Below are 14,413 nucleotides of genomic sequence, written 5' to 3' on the forward strand. Positions count from 1 at the left end.
GCACAGCTCAAGGCTGCAAACTCGTGGCGATGAGCTTGGGGGGAGGGGGGGGGGCAAGGGTCCGGGGGTAGAGCCAATGCAAAATGGCCGCAAAGAAAACTGTATGTTGGTCCCCGCCTTGCCATCGTCATTTGTAATGAAAGAAGGAAGAAGTGTGTCTAGCTACTTCTTCAGTATGGCCGTCGGCGTGGTCAACGTATATTCCCTTCGAGGAGCACTCAGCAAATTCCCGTCCTCTGATTCTTTTGACACAGCTTTTTAGGAACGCTGTATTTTGTGTGCGTTGTATAGAAAAACCATTAGTCTTTTTCAGTATAACCTCCGAGTTCGGTANNCTAAGTACTAGTCTTATGACCGTAGTCCGTACTTGCGCCTTCTTGTCCTGCTTGTTTTACGTTGAACCTCCGTGACGGATGTGGCTCTCCCGCTGCGTCTGGGTAAGGGGCACTGTACAGTCCATTGCCTTCCGGCGCACCGGTGTGTAAAGTGCCCCATGTCATGTGTGCGGTGATCGTTACGGAGAACGAAGTAGCTTATTGAGTCCTTCTGTTGTAGAGTGGAGTGTCCTTTTTTTGGCCGTTTGTCAGGCCCCACAACAGTTCGACTTCGGAGAGAGGAGAAGAAGAAAGAAGAAGGAAAAGAAAGAAACTGGAGAAGGTGGGCTACGTTCATTTCTCGTCTTCATTGTCGTTATCCGCCGATCTCGACTTTCCCGCTGTGCTAGTTGTCTCTTACCGCCACGTGATACGTCCCCTCTCGGCTGTCTTCTTCAGTAGCTTCCTTCTTTTCTCCTCGTGCACGCCGACGGACAGTGTTCTTTCTCTGTCTTTCTGTGTTACTCTCTCACCGCGGAATGAGATAGGGGATTGTGTAGGCCGAACTATGTGGCTTTTTTCTAATCAAGGTTACTTCTCTTTTGCCCTGGTCTCTTCCGGGATCCTTTCTAGTGCCGCGCGTGCACTTTTCGTTTCCGGCAGATGGAGAAGCAGTTTTACATGGACCTCAACTTGCAGTTAAGACTACACTTTTCATAGAAAGAATTCTCAGGATAGGTAGCCCCGGGGATCCTCAGGCGGTGGCAAGAGACTGTCTGCGTAGGTGTCCAGGGGGGGGGTGGATCAGTGGCAGTATAAGTTTCTACGTACAGCTTGCATCCAATGTATGGTGTTACGAGAAACTGCGCTCTCTAGTCTTTCCCCTGGTGCAATCAGTGCTGCTCTTTGTATTGTGGCAGGATGAATTCTGGAATGTGTACAGGCGCCGTGTTCGGCACTCCGCTCTTCAGCCCGGAGCGAGCGCCAATTACATCACTTGGCCAGCGACGGGTGTCATCTGTCGGTTCGATTGTTTTCCACATCAAGAGGAAACACACTTGGGTCTATACGTATGTCTATCAATCTATTTTTCTATCTATATGTACATATATACATATATATGTGTTTCGTTAGGTTGGTAGTTTTCAGCCTTCGTCTCCTCTGAGCCAACACGCGTGGGTTGTTGCCTGGAAGAGGGTTCCAAAGACAATTCACGTGAATGGAGCGATGCTGATGTCTGTGTTGCCGGCTTTTGCAGCCGAGGGGGAAGCTCCGATCATTGACGGGACAGGCCAAGTTTTCAAGCGGGGAACGGAGTATACCTATCAGGAGGTAAGATGCGATAGGACGGGCATGTGTACAAGTGGGTTTATGATATTGGCGTACTCGTATCGGATGACTGGTTGTCTTACAGTTATAGGTAAACATGTATTTCGATGTACTGTGTATGCGGAAACTGTGCCGCCCGGAAATGGTTGTAACGTGGAGAAGTACGAGGAAGGCGTGCTCGAGGCGCGTTTATTTATATATTTTTATATGTATGTGTATACATTACCACGCACCCTATCTATCTGCGTATGTGGTCTGAAGTTCGGCCTTCTTTTCATTGAGTTTGGGCGTGCAGTGCATAGGGTTGGAACGGGTTGACAACTGTTGTACGTGGACTTGTGCATGGATACTCCAGAGCGTAGTAGACTCCTGAGTACATTTTTTTCACGAAACGAGACAAATGCCTTTTTCCTCGTGAATAAACTTTCTAGCCTTGCTTGTTTTTTCAACAGATGTTGGAGCGTATCCAAACACTTATCGAGAAGCATAACCCTGATCTCTCCGGTGCGAAGCGTTACACCATCAAGCCACCCCAAGTCGTACGTGTCGGTTCAAAGAAGGTAGGCGAACTCTTTCTGATGGCTCTCAAATAGCAGAGTAGCCCTTGTCGCCTTGCCTGAGAGAAAGCCAGTGGGCGGTGAAAGTTAGAGTGTGCTCGGCCTAGCTGGCGACGGGCTTTTATGGGTAGTGATTCTGAACGGAGTAGTAGTTTATCGGAAGCTTCAGGGCCTTTGTAGAGAGAAGCAGAACTGAACTTCCGTGCGACGCCATTGAGGAAGCGTACTGGTGCTTCTCCGCACTCGTGACATCCGATTTTAGATGCTGTCTGGCGCCTTACGGTTTTGCCTCTCGGCAATCTCACATATTATGGTCTCTCGTACGTCCTTCAAGAGGACTTTACTACACGGTAGCAACTGTGTACGTGCGTCTACTGGCTTACGAAGAGCTGCTCATTACACAACCTGCATACATGCATTGCTTTTGCGAAGATACTAGCATTGGCTAGGAGGAGCAGTGGGGTTTTCCTCGGCGATGGCAGGAGAGTCTCCAAATTACGGCTAGGATGTTCGTTTGCATTTTCTTGCAGGTAGCATGGATCAACTTCAAGGACATCTGCAGCATCATGAACAGACAGCCTGACCACGTCCACCAGTTCGTCTTGGCCGAGCTCGGAACAGAGGGTTCGATTGCGGGTGATGGTCAGCTTGTCCTTAAAGGCAAATACGGACCAAAACACATTGAAGCCTTGCTGAGGAAATATATCAGTAAGCATGGCGTTCAGCTTAGATGGAATTGTTGGTTGGCAGACGTATTGAATCATTTCTTTCCTTCCAAGCCCACTCGCATGGTGGTAAGGAGTCCGTTAGTGATCACATGCACATGTACAGTTGCAACTCGTCCTTCGGGATAAAAGCGTAGATTCAAGTTGCTTGAGTCGCTGTAGGGGACCGGCTGCGACGAGTTGGCTCCGTCTGTTTCGGTTTTCAAATCCCGCTTGTGTTTCAACAACAGATGCATTTTTTTCTTGGTGTTTGCGACTGCAGCGGAGTACGTCACATGTCAGATGTGTAAGAGCCCGAACACGACCATGCAAAGGGACAGCCGAACGCGTCTGTGGCAACAAAGCTGTGTGGCTTGTGGGGCCAACCGATCGGTCACAACCATTAAAAGCGGTTTCCACGCTGTCGGCAAGGGAGAGCGACGGAAAGCAAAGCTCGGCTAAGTAGAGTGTTGTTTGATTTACTCTCGTTTTGTCTTCAACTCTATGTGTCTCACGTTCTTTATCGTGATGAGGCTGTGGTACCTAAAGCGGTTTACGGTAGTACTGTGTTATCCTTGTCGCGAGGAAGGCTCGGTTCGCCGTGGAAGGGGAGGCTTACTATAGTCGATGTGTGTTCTGTCACCCTTGTCTAGTTCTCACTGTTGAGTTGCGTTGAACGAGGCTCTTTGACGTTACCTGGTACGGAATAGATCCTGATGTAGTCGCCGTGTCGAGCCGTAGTGGCTCTTCATCCTCTTCAAGTCCGTGCAGACTGTGAATCGTTTTCCGCCGCCTGTTCATGGGAGTGCTTGGGCGACTTGAGACAGACTTTGGACCACCCTCTGCCTCTTTACGAGGGGCCGTTTAGTACTATATTTAGATCAGAGTGAAGTGCATTCTCGTTGATCGTGTGATGCCAGTCAAGAGTGTAAAGACTTGTAGTTCGCCAACGTGAGGAATGAGGGTAGAATATAAAACCAGGCCCAGGGAGCTTTCCTAGCCGGTCGGTTCAGACCGTTGTACGTAGTGTATGTAGTAATAGGGGCTTAAGTAACGCGGTAGAAGTTCCGGGATATCGCTGCCGCAACCCGGGTGTCACCGTGCTACACGTCAACTTGCCACCCGAAAATTGACTGTAGCATCACACGTACTTGTTCTGTGAGGATGAGTTGCTGACACTGATGGGTTGTCTAATGAATTCCTCGGATCTGTAGCCGGATTACATCACGCCGAACCGTGGTTCACTCATTTTTCTTCTACACACTCACGCGGCTTTGCAAAGGAAGGATACCCGCGCGCGGCACCCTCGGTTCTCCACGATATGTGCGCGCATCTGCGATCAGTAGTGGCAGGTCGGCAGGCGTCACGGATTTTGTACAAGAGTTTACATTGGTGAGGAGGCCCACGCGCGAGTCTCCTCCCTGAGGCCTAAGCTCAAATGTCAGACCCCAGGGGAACATGGTCAATCAAGCGGAAGACAGCAGTGGGGGTACTGATAAGTGACGGTACAGGAGCTCCTCGGACAGAGCATACGAGATTCGGGAATACCAAGTATCGTTTGTACGTGAAGAAGAAACTTTTCGCACCGACAGTTTCCACAATGCAGGGAGCCCCAAGGATAGGAAGGGCCGTCTAGAGGACGGCCTCATGCCAAGAAGAGAAACTCCGGTGAGCTCATGTCCTGATCGAAGTTCTTTCAGTTTGAAGACTGCGATTTGGACAGACGCGTTTGCGAAGCCTCCGTGTCTTTTCGACTCCGTTCCTCCTACACTACTCTTCTTCGTCTCTACAAACGCATAGGAAAAGCTCAGGTGGTACCGTAAGGGCGAGCGGATTACACGCCTGCAGCTGTTACATCTCTTGGCACCGAAACGGGAACAAGATGATTCTCCGCTCATGCGAAAAGACTTCGCTACGCGCCTCCTCCCTCCCCCGCCATGGAACTTCACGAGTGGGCGGGCATAAGCTCACCATATGCATAGGACTGCCCCGACACACACTAGTGCCCATCCTTCTGCGTTATCTACGACGCAAAGCGAGGCCGGGAGGGCGGCTCGATACCGGGTATGACTGACAAGCACCTTTGAAGATTAGTGCTGCATAACAACTCGGACTATTTTGATGGTCCTCTTACCGCCGACAATCACGAGGAAAGTTTTAACGACTGTTCACTGGCTCAGCTTCAAGTTCTTCGCCATGGCAAGCTGAGGCTGTGAGTCACTGACCAAGTTTGTGTATCTATCTATCGATACTCATGCGTTCTGGAGCGAATGGTATAACTCGGTCCGGGACAGCTTGTTTGCTAGCTACTGTGTGATTTGCCACCCAAACTGAGCAACTTGTATAGCCAAGCTGCCACCCCTCCGGCCAACGGTATACATGAAGACAAACCGTGGATTGGCGAAACTCTTGTAGCAGACAGGGATAGCTGCACCCCAGCGATGACGGGCGAGAAACCCGAACCCTTCAATGACACTCGGCTGACTGTCACACGCAAAAAACCGCCGTACACTCCATACGATGAATAGTGCAATCTCCAGTTACATGGCTTTGCACAAACAACCAGCCGGCGATTGTCTGTGGATGCGTGCTTACGCGAGTACTCAGGTATTTGGGTGTCTGGTGATGTTGGACGGAAACAGCACAGTGAGTGAACCTGGTGACACTACGGTTATATCTGCACTTACTTGGCGACACTCGCGAGAACAATAGAGATGTCATCCGGTTTGCCACCAAGATGTCTCTTGGCGAGCCCTAGGACCTGTCTCTCCTTGGAAGAGAAAGGACTATCCCATTGCCTGCGAAAGGACACAGACGTCTTACGGCTGCGCTGAGTTGACACTACCATAGCACTTACGTTCAGGAAGGGCCTGGAGACAAAGAGCATGCAAGCGAATAAGTGCTGACCAGGTACTCTATCTATCAATGCTGACACAGACGATTGCCAAAAAGCATAGACAGTCTATGTCGGCTGTGACCGTCTTCCCCATCGCGCTGCCAGAGAACCTGACCCTCCCCTTACTAGAGGTATGTGAAGTCTCTAGTACTAGAGACTTCACATGCTGCCGCGTGGGAGGCTACAACTTCAACTTGGTTCGCGCCGATGTACATTGTTTCGAAGGAAAAAGTGAGGAGGGGGAAGGGCGTTAAGCAGTGCAGTAACGTTGCAAGCGTGTACTCGATAACCGCAGTAGCGGCGATCCGCCCCACGCCTTCCACTTCCCTAAGGACTGCTCGTCCCTCAATGTTGTTTACTCGAGAAGGCAGCGAGGAGTTCGATATGAGGTTGCCTTGGATGAAACGCACAAAACGAGGACACTTCGTCAGGTGACTTCTGCTGGCGTTGTAGGCCCGTTCTCTTCTAGTTCACTCGCTCTACCGTGAAAGCATAAACAGAATAGTTACCCGCTTGTGTTTGCGCCCGGATGGACCGTCGCTTAAGCACAGCAAGGGCCTCAACAAACGGGGTGCCACAGCGGTCACTCTCACACTCAAGAGGACAGGAGAAGAGATCGCTCAGGTAAAGACTGTAGTTTTCAAAGGTACTGCGGACACCCGGCTGCCGTCTGTGGAAGGCAATAGAGAAAAAGGAATTTTGCGGTCAATCACCGTGCTTGGAAAGAACAGACTCATCACATTTAAGGCAAAGAAAATCGAAGCTCTTCACCAGCGACGGTCTACGTGGTTTTCGGAGACTCTGTACAGATCAGTCTTACGGGTTCTGTGAGCACTTGAATGCCTGCTGTCCGATAGCTTGAGCCGCTTTCTGTAGCAAAGCCGCCAAAGAACGAACGGAATGTTCTGACTGTGACACAAGCCCCTATGCGAATTAGATCTTTTGTGAGTGCGATGAATCGGCCACGGTGTCGCGACGCTCCCCTCTTTAGAGCGTTGAAGAAGGTGACAGAGAACACACATGAGTATGTTAGACAGGCACGAAGAGATGTGCGTGCGCCGTTCAGATACACGTCCTACGCTCAACTCCCCAGGGGGTGCACTCACACCATCAAAGACACGCTGCACCTACCACAACACAACGCTACAGCAAGACGAGAGTGAAGCAAGAACGAATACATGAACCTTATGGTGCCGCCTTCAGAAAAAAATGTCTATATCAGCTCTATATATAGTTTAAGCTCGTCCAGCGGCTAGATAATGCTAACGCGAAGTCGAGCGTAGAACCGCGGTGTAAGCTTACCTCTCATGCATGTAAGTATATGTCTCCCTAAGCACACATATGCGAACCCATGCTTTTGTCTAGTTAGGCCACATACCCGAATCAGCATTTTACAGGATCAAAAGCCAGCAATACACCATCTATACACCCGCTGCTAAACATGAGGAAAACCGGGTACATATCAACAAAGAAAGAGACAGAGCTATCTCCTAGGTCTAGCGTAAGAGAAACAAAAAGCCTTGCCCCCCCCCAGAAACAGAAACAGACAGAACTGCGTGACTAACCGTAACGTCACGCTCCTCACGGAGAATGTCAACGAGCTGCTCGTCGTAGAGATTATCCCAGACACCTGAAGCGAAACCCCCCGCGACGCACATAGGGAAGAGTAGAGCCAGTAGGGACAGGAGAAATCAACAGATACTCCGGGACAAAGCAGAAATTAGGTACAGCTTAGTCGACTCCACTGCTGTTGAAACAAAACAAAATCAGCCTTCAACCTCATTCATCCGCATGAACTCCTTCGACAGCGATCCTTCTTTCCTACAGGTATAACGTCGGTAACTTTCGGTCAAATCTAGTAACTACTGTACATAGTCTCTTCACTGAACGGCTTTTTGTTGATGAAGAGGACTACCAAATGGAAGTGTGCTTCTCCTCACTCTGTGAAGACTCGGTAAACAACCCTGGCCCTTTTTATAAAACTTCAAGTCGCTGTCGCAGAGGTCGTTACTATAAGATGTTCTCTGCCTTGGTGCTCAACCACCCGCTACACCACATTCAAGGTACTAGGATGGACAGAACCTCAGTGTGTCTCATAGCTTCTACCGCTGCAACCTAGCTCGCGGACCGATATTTCCATGGGAAACGCGAACCCAGCCGAAACTAATGAAGACGAGCTGGAAAGAGAGCAGCGCACATTCTACACAACATACCATCTGTAGCGAGAAGGAGCACGTCTCCCTCTTCCACGGGCAAATCCTGCATGCAGCGAGGGTACATACATAGACACAAGGTACACACGTCCGACACGACGAATACAGGAGAAACGATGTGCATTCAACCCGCCTGCGCGTTTTAGGAAATCAAAGGAAAAAGCGAACGGCTCCGAGACGAAAGCGCGAATCCCCGAGGGGGTGCACCCTATGAGGGTCCCAAGGCATCTACGTGCATTCGCGCGTCCAGTTCATCTTCAAACCCTGGCACTTGTAGCCCTGAAGAAGTGCTACAACTCCATGATCGTAGGCAGTACGCCGGGATCTCCAGGACACCAAGATACACCTGTATGTCACCCATCGGATTAAGTGGTGCTGGGTACTCCGACTTAAACCCGATGTATGGCATACACGACTGACACCCCATGTAAGCCGTTGGATCCAGAAAAGAGATGGTTTGACTAGTCCCGACACGCGGCCGAGTCCGGAGCGGCACGGTACTAGTCTGGAGAGACTAGCGTGACAAATCGCTTGAACCGCACTTTTGGCCGCTTAAGAGCCATCATATGAAGAAGATGAAATCGGCCTTTGCCAGGCACCAAGCAACTAAAGTGGGACCCGGTGCTTGCAGCCTGCCACCCGGTGACTGCAAGGCTATCTTTCGAGAAAGCCCGCAACCCCCGGACATCTCAACGCAACAACGAAATACGTGAAGACAGAGAAGGAGTACAGTTTCCAACTCAACGATAATCTCTGGCCCAGAACATGTCTAAGTTCTTGTAGTAGGATCTGGAGGACTATGCTTACGCATGAGGTGTAATAGTAATTGAAGGTGACCGACCACATGAGCCCCTAGACAGTGTAAGACTGAACGTGGTTTGCGTACAACATCTCAGTGACTGAAGGACTGCAGGCGAAACGAAGCAGAGGACGAGAGTCACCTCGACCACGGCTTGCGACTGTACTTACCAGCACCTGGGCATGTTCAGGCATATCCGAGCTCCCTGTTCCCAACTGAAGAGGAAAATTGAAGTCGTGACATTGGAATTCGCTCCTCGCCACTATTGCGCCCTCCCTCGGCCTGTATCGGATCATAATAGGCGATTCACAAGTCAAGATTCCCAACAAAGACACCGCCAGCTGCACGAGGAAGACCGATGAACTGTCCTCTGGCGGTCTCGAGGCAATACACAAAAACGAACCTGCTGCCCACACCTGTCGCACCAGCTGAAAAATTCTACGGGCATGTGTGAATGTCTACTGATGATAGTAATTTAGTGCTAAGTGACGCGCTCCGTCACCTTGCCCTCCACTGTGTGTCTCTTCTCCCGCCCACGGAGGTGTGCTCAGAGACCGAAAGGGTCTCCCAGTGCGTTTGCGGGGCTTTTATAGCTAGAAAGCTTGAGCGGAAAGCATTTGCTTGCAGCGGAAGGTCTGCGGCACCCGGAGGAAAGATGCATGAAATCTCCGCAGCACTTCTTAACAGTCTGTACTGAGGCAGCTCTCTGTCCCTCGAAGAAACCACGACTCCCTGCCGTACATCCATCTTTCTCCTCAGAATGCCCACGACGGACACGGTCGAACCCTGATTTCCTCGAACATCTCAGCTACCGATACCCTTCCGAGACCGAGGAGAGCAATGTTAACCCGAATGCCCCGCAGTCTTAGTACCTCCCCTTCTTCGGGTGACTGGATCCTCCTCAGAAATCTTCCGCCAGTTCAAAGGAAAACCTCTATCTACAAGTATGTACCACCAGTCTCCAGTAATACTCTCTTGCGTTGCCGGCTACACGCAAGTTAGAGAGCCACAGTCTACGAGCAAGTGGACCGTTGTATGAGCTAGAAAAGAAAAAAAAAAACTTGAGCACCGCCATATTTCTCACCTGTAAAGAATAAATCCGGAATCCCCGAGATTGGCAGAAAGCAGTCGCCGCCTTGCATTGTCAAGAAGAACGAGGCAGCACGTGCTCGATCCGATCGCCCGCGTAGTGAGGTATGCCGCCTTCAGCAACTTCACCGGATCTGGGGCCTTTTCATGGTCCTCAGTCTTCGCTGTCTCCACTCGGGACCTAGTTCCATGCTCCCCCGCCCTTGCACCCGGGGAAGAGAAATGAGCTTCGGATCCATCCGAAACTCCACTGTGTTCTTCCTTTTGCTGATTTGCCTGGCCAGAAGTTTGTACTTTTGAGTTCTTACGACATTCTTCGTAAAGTAACTGAAGGCGGCTGACAAGCTCACGCGCATACAAGCCTGCATCTACCCCAGCTGTCTCCCATCCCCCTACACCATCTGCAACTGCGAGAAATCTGCCGAAGGTGTCGCAAAGCAAAGAAAGCGAGGGTTGAGAAAGTGAGCAAACCACGTGCAATGAGGGGAATCGACACTCCCCTCGATCTTAGAACGCAGGGGGAAAATCACAAAGCAGCAAGCCAGAGACGGAGGGCATTGAAACATACAGGATAAACAGATCGGCACGGCCAAACCACACAGGGGCGTAGGCGCTGTGTAGATTGGATCGACATGGCAAATACCCAAGTACGGCGCACACTGACACACGCCAAGGAAGAACTTTCGAAGTCCAGATAAACCTTTTCCAGAAGCTCTTCCCGAAAGGGTGGAGGTCACCGGGATTCCGCGCAATACAGCCTTGGAGCAGCTCTCCGGCATGCGTCCTCGAACCAAGCCCAACGCGCTAGCGAGACACCAGACTGTTATTCTCTCTCGCACCCCGTGTCAATTTTTGATAGTTACAGGTACAAAATAAATTAAAGAGCGGGCCCGAAGTGTACGAGCCATTCTGACCGCGAAGAATCGCAAAAGAAGATTGAACAGCAACAGGCTAAAGGCTAAAGGTAGACCAGGGCAGGCTCAAGTAGCTAATTTTTCCCGCGGACCAGTACTGTTGTCTCTTATTGGCATCTTCAACAAGGTTTTGGACACCGTCCTAACACTACTAGCTGAGAAGTTGAAATGGCCGAAGCGCGTGAGCAGCGACACAGCTTAGCCCTACGTGGATGCATCGATCTGCCCCCCATCTACAGACTACTGCGGGGGGAGGGGCGCTATTCACTGATTACTCCGCTTGTCCTATACGTAGAAGAAGCAGTGAATGACGCCAAAACCGGGAGGCAAAAGAGTACACATAGTGCAGGGTCAAGCTGGATGATTTCTTGCCGACGTACCCTACCTGTCTGTACAGGCTACTGCATCCTCCCCCCCCTTTTCGCGCTTGGTAGGGTGGGGTATCTGTACCGCGCATGCATTGAAACACAGCATGCGCCTGAACTGAGTCCCGCCCCCCGCCATCCAGCTCTCCATCATCAATCCACCAACACCTCTCAGCTCTGTTATTCCGTGCCCCCCACCGCAGCGCCACGGAGAAGAGCGAGAAGTTCCGCTACAGGTTGATAGGCATCGAGAAAGCGGCCGACCGCTAAAAGCCACTAGCAGATCGGGTGCTCGGATCTTTTTGCATGCAGGCAAACCTGCAGAAAACCGTCTTGCCTGGCTCTCTGCCCTTGGTGGATGTTTCGCGGCTGTGATGTGACCCCAGCCCGTACTTCCCTCCACACTAAGCCGAGACGAAAGTAGAGGACGGCAGGCTGTCCGAATCCATGCTCCTGGTGGCCGAACATGATGACCGGGAACGAACATAGAGGGAAACGCTTTCTCCGCACCTCCGGCGCTAAGACTGCGGCGCCCCGCTGAAGAGAAAACTGCGGCTGTGTTGTGTCGGTTTCTTGCAACTGATGAGGAGAAATTCGAGGAGGAGGCGCACGAACCGTACAAAGCTGGGGCAACGTCCGCACTCCGGCATCCAGCCGAACACTTCATTGTCGAGTGACGTGCATACAGGGCGCGGGAAATTCGTGCCGCTGGCTCAACTGAAGGAGGAGCCATCGCGAAAAGATTCCGACTGAGCAAACTACTCTTCGAGGAGACAGGGAAGGAGGAAACCGACAGACGAGAGGAAGAAACAGCGAAAGCCGAAGATAAGCCTGACACGAGACGGTCACAGCAACACTGAACAAGCACAAACGTACAAATAACAAACAGGTGACTAGATAGAGGCATACTCAGGCTGTTCGTGGAAGCGTCGTCCTTCTAGCGCTCCAAGAGAAAAGGACCATTCCCAGCCGGGCCAAGCGAACACTGTCCGAACGTCGAGAACGTGCTCTGTTGACCAACTAGCCAGTGTCAGAGGAAAATGCCACAACAAGGGCGAACCTGCCAACGGCGCGTAACACAGAGCTTGCAACCGTCGCGCTCACAAAGGTATAGGCGTTGCATACGCACGCGCCGCCTCCTGCGGTGATGAGAGACGTGAAGAACAAAACATCCTCTCTAGGCAAGATTGCTAAGAGACCTTGTTCCAACGTTCACAGGAGACGCAGGCCCCGCCGTGTGAGAAATCCATTGATAATCTTCGGGAGAAGAGAAATCAATTCGGACAAGTACGGATTATGAAATCCAATTTGCCTTTAGTCACACGCGTTGACGGCCGCCTAGGCACGAGTCGAATCCCATGGACTCTTCCCGGGTCGATACACTGGAGGCGGCGCCACGCTCATGAAGGCATTGCCCAAATTCTTTCGTCTTCAAATTCTCGAGCAAAGTCAACCACTTGAGTGGAACAGAAGGGGAACACCCGAGGAGAGTGCTGACGTTACTGCACTGGCCGCGGCGGTCTTTCTGTTCACCGGTCTGACGCCTCAGGAAGCGACGAGGTTGGCCCTGATGCACCGGCGAACCCGCATAAAGCTTCTGCAAAGTTTCGATTCTCCCATACTCCTCGTTGCCGAGTGCACCCGCCCCTCTCCTCTGCTAGCTGAGTCACAGACAAACCCGCCCGTCCTGTCTTCGGAAGCGCGGCGCTCCCTCAACAGCCCCGACCCCGACCCATCAGTATTGCCGCCGGACTCATGGAGGAACCGCCGGGTGCGGCAATACAAGCGAATCAGGTAGTGTGACTGAAGCGTATGATGCGTCTGTCAGAACCTGAAGACAGCGACACAGAAAAGAAGGATGGACACGCTCGTTCGCTGACAGAAATGCAGGTGCTGGCAAATGGTGTCCGTTCACTCTCATCGGGCGGAATCGGCACGGTTGTGACCTTGAAAGCGAGGTTCCGGAAGCTAGTCTTGTCGGGACATCTTCTTCAATGAACCGCACGGTGCGACACGCGACACATAACACAATATATACCTGCCGGAAAGGGTTCAGCGGCCTCTTCCGGAGAGAGGAAGTTACCAAGTGCATGCTGGCCTGTCCCGTGTCCCAGACGTCAACGAGACGGAGCCCCGGCGAACCGCGAAGAGTGAGGTCGACAGAACGCCGGCGTAAGAGCATATGCATGCGGAAGCAGCGCAAGTATACGGCACGCAACTGACAACAGAACGGAATGAGTTGTCTGGGGGAGGACCGCCTTTTCGGAAGAACTGCGAGAACGTAAGAACAACTCTGCAAGACAGTTCTGTGCCTCTCACCTGCTCCGCGGAGCATAGAGAGCAAAAGAAAAGAACGTATGGGAAGTCGTCGGAAGGGGAGGCTGTACCAGGAGGTTCCTGGGTGCGCAGCTGCCCGTGGAAATGAGAGCTGGCCGCCACACTCGGACCGGCGAACTGGGCAAAAAAGAGGTGATCCTCTGCACAGAACGGTAGGGTCGGACCTGGCATGAAAGGATGGTCAAGTCTTTAGACAGGGGAATGCCGGCGGGAACTCGCTTTTCTGCCGTTGAACAGAGTGACAGCTTCTGAGGAGACTGCTGTGCTAGTGAAGGTCAGCCACATACAGACGTGAACGCATGCGCCGGCCACATTCGGTGTTGCTATCGATAACTGTCGCACCTCTTCCGCTTTCGAACAGGTTCTCGGAGAGTAGAAGGCGATGAAGCAACTATGCCTCAACAGGCTACTGCGGGGGAGATTTGTAAACGGAACCTGGTCCCTTCGCTGCCGATCACGTGGTACAGCGTGTGCATGCATAGTGGCTCTCGTGCCTTGGGTTTCTTCCCAGTGCAGGGCCCTGGGTAAGATTCATTCTTGACGCTGGACGCCTGGCAACTCGCCGCTGCCTGACTTGCTTCGTCGCTCTCCGGTAGTGTTTCCGGTACCATTCGGTGTCGTGGGAAACTCTTTTTTTTCAGGAGGGGGTTTATACCCCCGAATGCAATTTTGTAAAAGGACACACAGACCGTAGCCGACTACCGGTGAGCCTAGTAGAAGATGATGTGCCGGCACACGACGACCGAGCACGATGGCTGATGCGTAGTAACCCTGTTACTAGCTACACGGATCACTAGGTCACTGTAGTTTATCAGGGCGACCAGTAGTTCGCCCAGCAAGGCGGAGTGCCCGGGACGCCCGCGGTTGTTGCGTGTGCCACAACCCGGGGCAGGCGC

At 51.9% G+C, this 14,413-nt stretch overlaps 2 protein-coding genes across 2 annotated transcripts; one reads left to right on the forward strand and one right to left on the reverse strand.

Annotated features, from left to right (window-relative positions):
- The first annotated feature begins 53 nt into the window (after positions 1 to 53).
- Positions 54 to 3,606, forward strand: CSUI_008432 (eukaryotic initiation factor-2 beta). Its single transcript, XM_068068565.1, has 5 exons — positions 54 to 657; positions 1,573 to 1,646; positions 2,096 to 2,203; positions 2,731 to 2,994; positions 3,188 to 3,606. The coding sequence occupies exons 3-5, from the start codon at positions 2,096 to 2,098 to the stop codon at positions 3,368 to 3,370; spliced, it is 555 nt and encodes a 184-aa protein (XP_067919458.1). The 5' UTR covers positions 54 to 657; positions 1,573 to 1,646; the 3' UTR covers positions 3,371 to 3,606.
- A 780-nt stretch (positions 3,607 to 4,386) lies between these two features.
- Positions 4,387 to 14,157, reverse strand: CSUI_008433 (uncharacterized protein). The gene is made up of 9 exons (XM_068068566.1): positions 13,500 to 14,157; positions 9,897 to 13,011; positions 8,983 to 9,094; positions 8,014 to 8,059; positions 7,366 to 7,430; positions 6,621 to 6,670; positions 5,927 to 6,194; positions 5,588 to 5,774; positions 4,387 to 4,690 (listed from the first exon to the last, which is right to left on the reverse strand). The coding sequence occupies exon 2, from the start codon at positions 12,085 to 12,087 to the stop codon at positions 11,197 to 11,199; it is 891 nt and encodes a 296-aa protein (XP_067919459.1). The 5' UTR covers positions 12,088 to 13,011; positions 13,500 to 14,157; the 3' UTR covers positions 4,387 to 4,690; positions 5,588 to 5,774; positions 5,927 to 6,194; positions 6,621 to 6,670; positions 7,366 to 7,430; positions 8,014 to 8,059; positions 8,983 to 9,094; positions 9,897 to 11,196.
- Positions 14,158 to 14,413: the final 256 nt, after the last annotated feature.

The sequence above is a fragment of the Cystoisospora suis genome (genome assembly GCF_002600585.1).
Source record: "Cystoisospora suis strain Wien I chromosome Unknown contig_4728, whole genome shotgun sequence".
NCBI classification, from domain to species: Eukaryota; Apicomplexa; class Conoidasida; order Eucoccidiorida; family Sarcocystidae; genus Cystoisospora; species Cystoisospora suis.

Bases quoted from the DNA above. Each gene is read 5' to 3' on its own strand.
- CSUI_008432 (XM_068068565.1), top strand. From the start codon at position 2,096: ATGTTGGAGCGTATCCAAACACTTATCGAGAAGCATAACCCTGATCTC. The intron at 2,204-2,730 runs GTAGGCGAACTC...ATTTTCTTGCAG, and splicing joins TACGTGTCGGTTCAAAGAAG to GTAGCATGGATCAACTTCAA. The intron at 2,995-3,187 runs GTAAGGAGTCCG...TTGCGACTGCAG, and splicing joins CCAAGCCCACTCGCATGGTG to CGGAGTACGTCACATGTCAG.
- CSUI_008433 (XM_068068566.1), bottom strand. From the start codon at position 12,087: ATGCCTCTATCTAGTCACCTGTTTGTTATTTGTACGTTTGTGCTTGTT.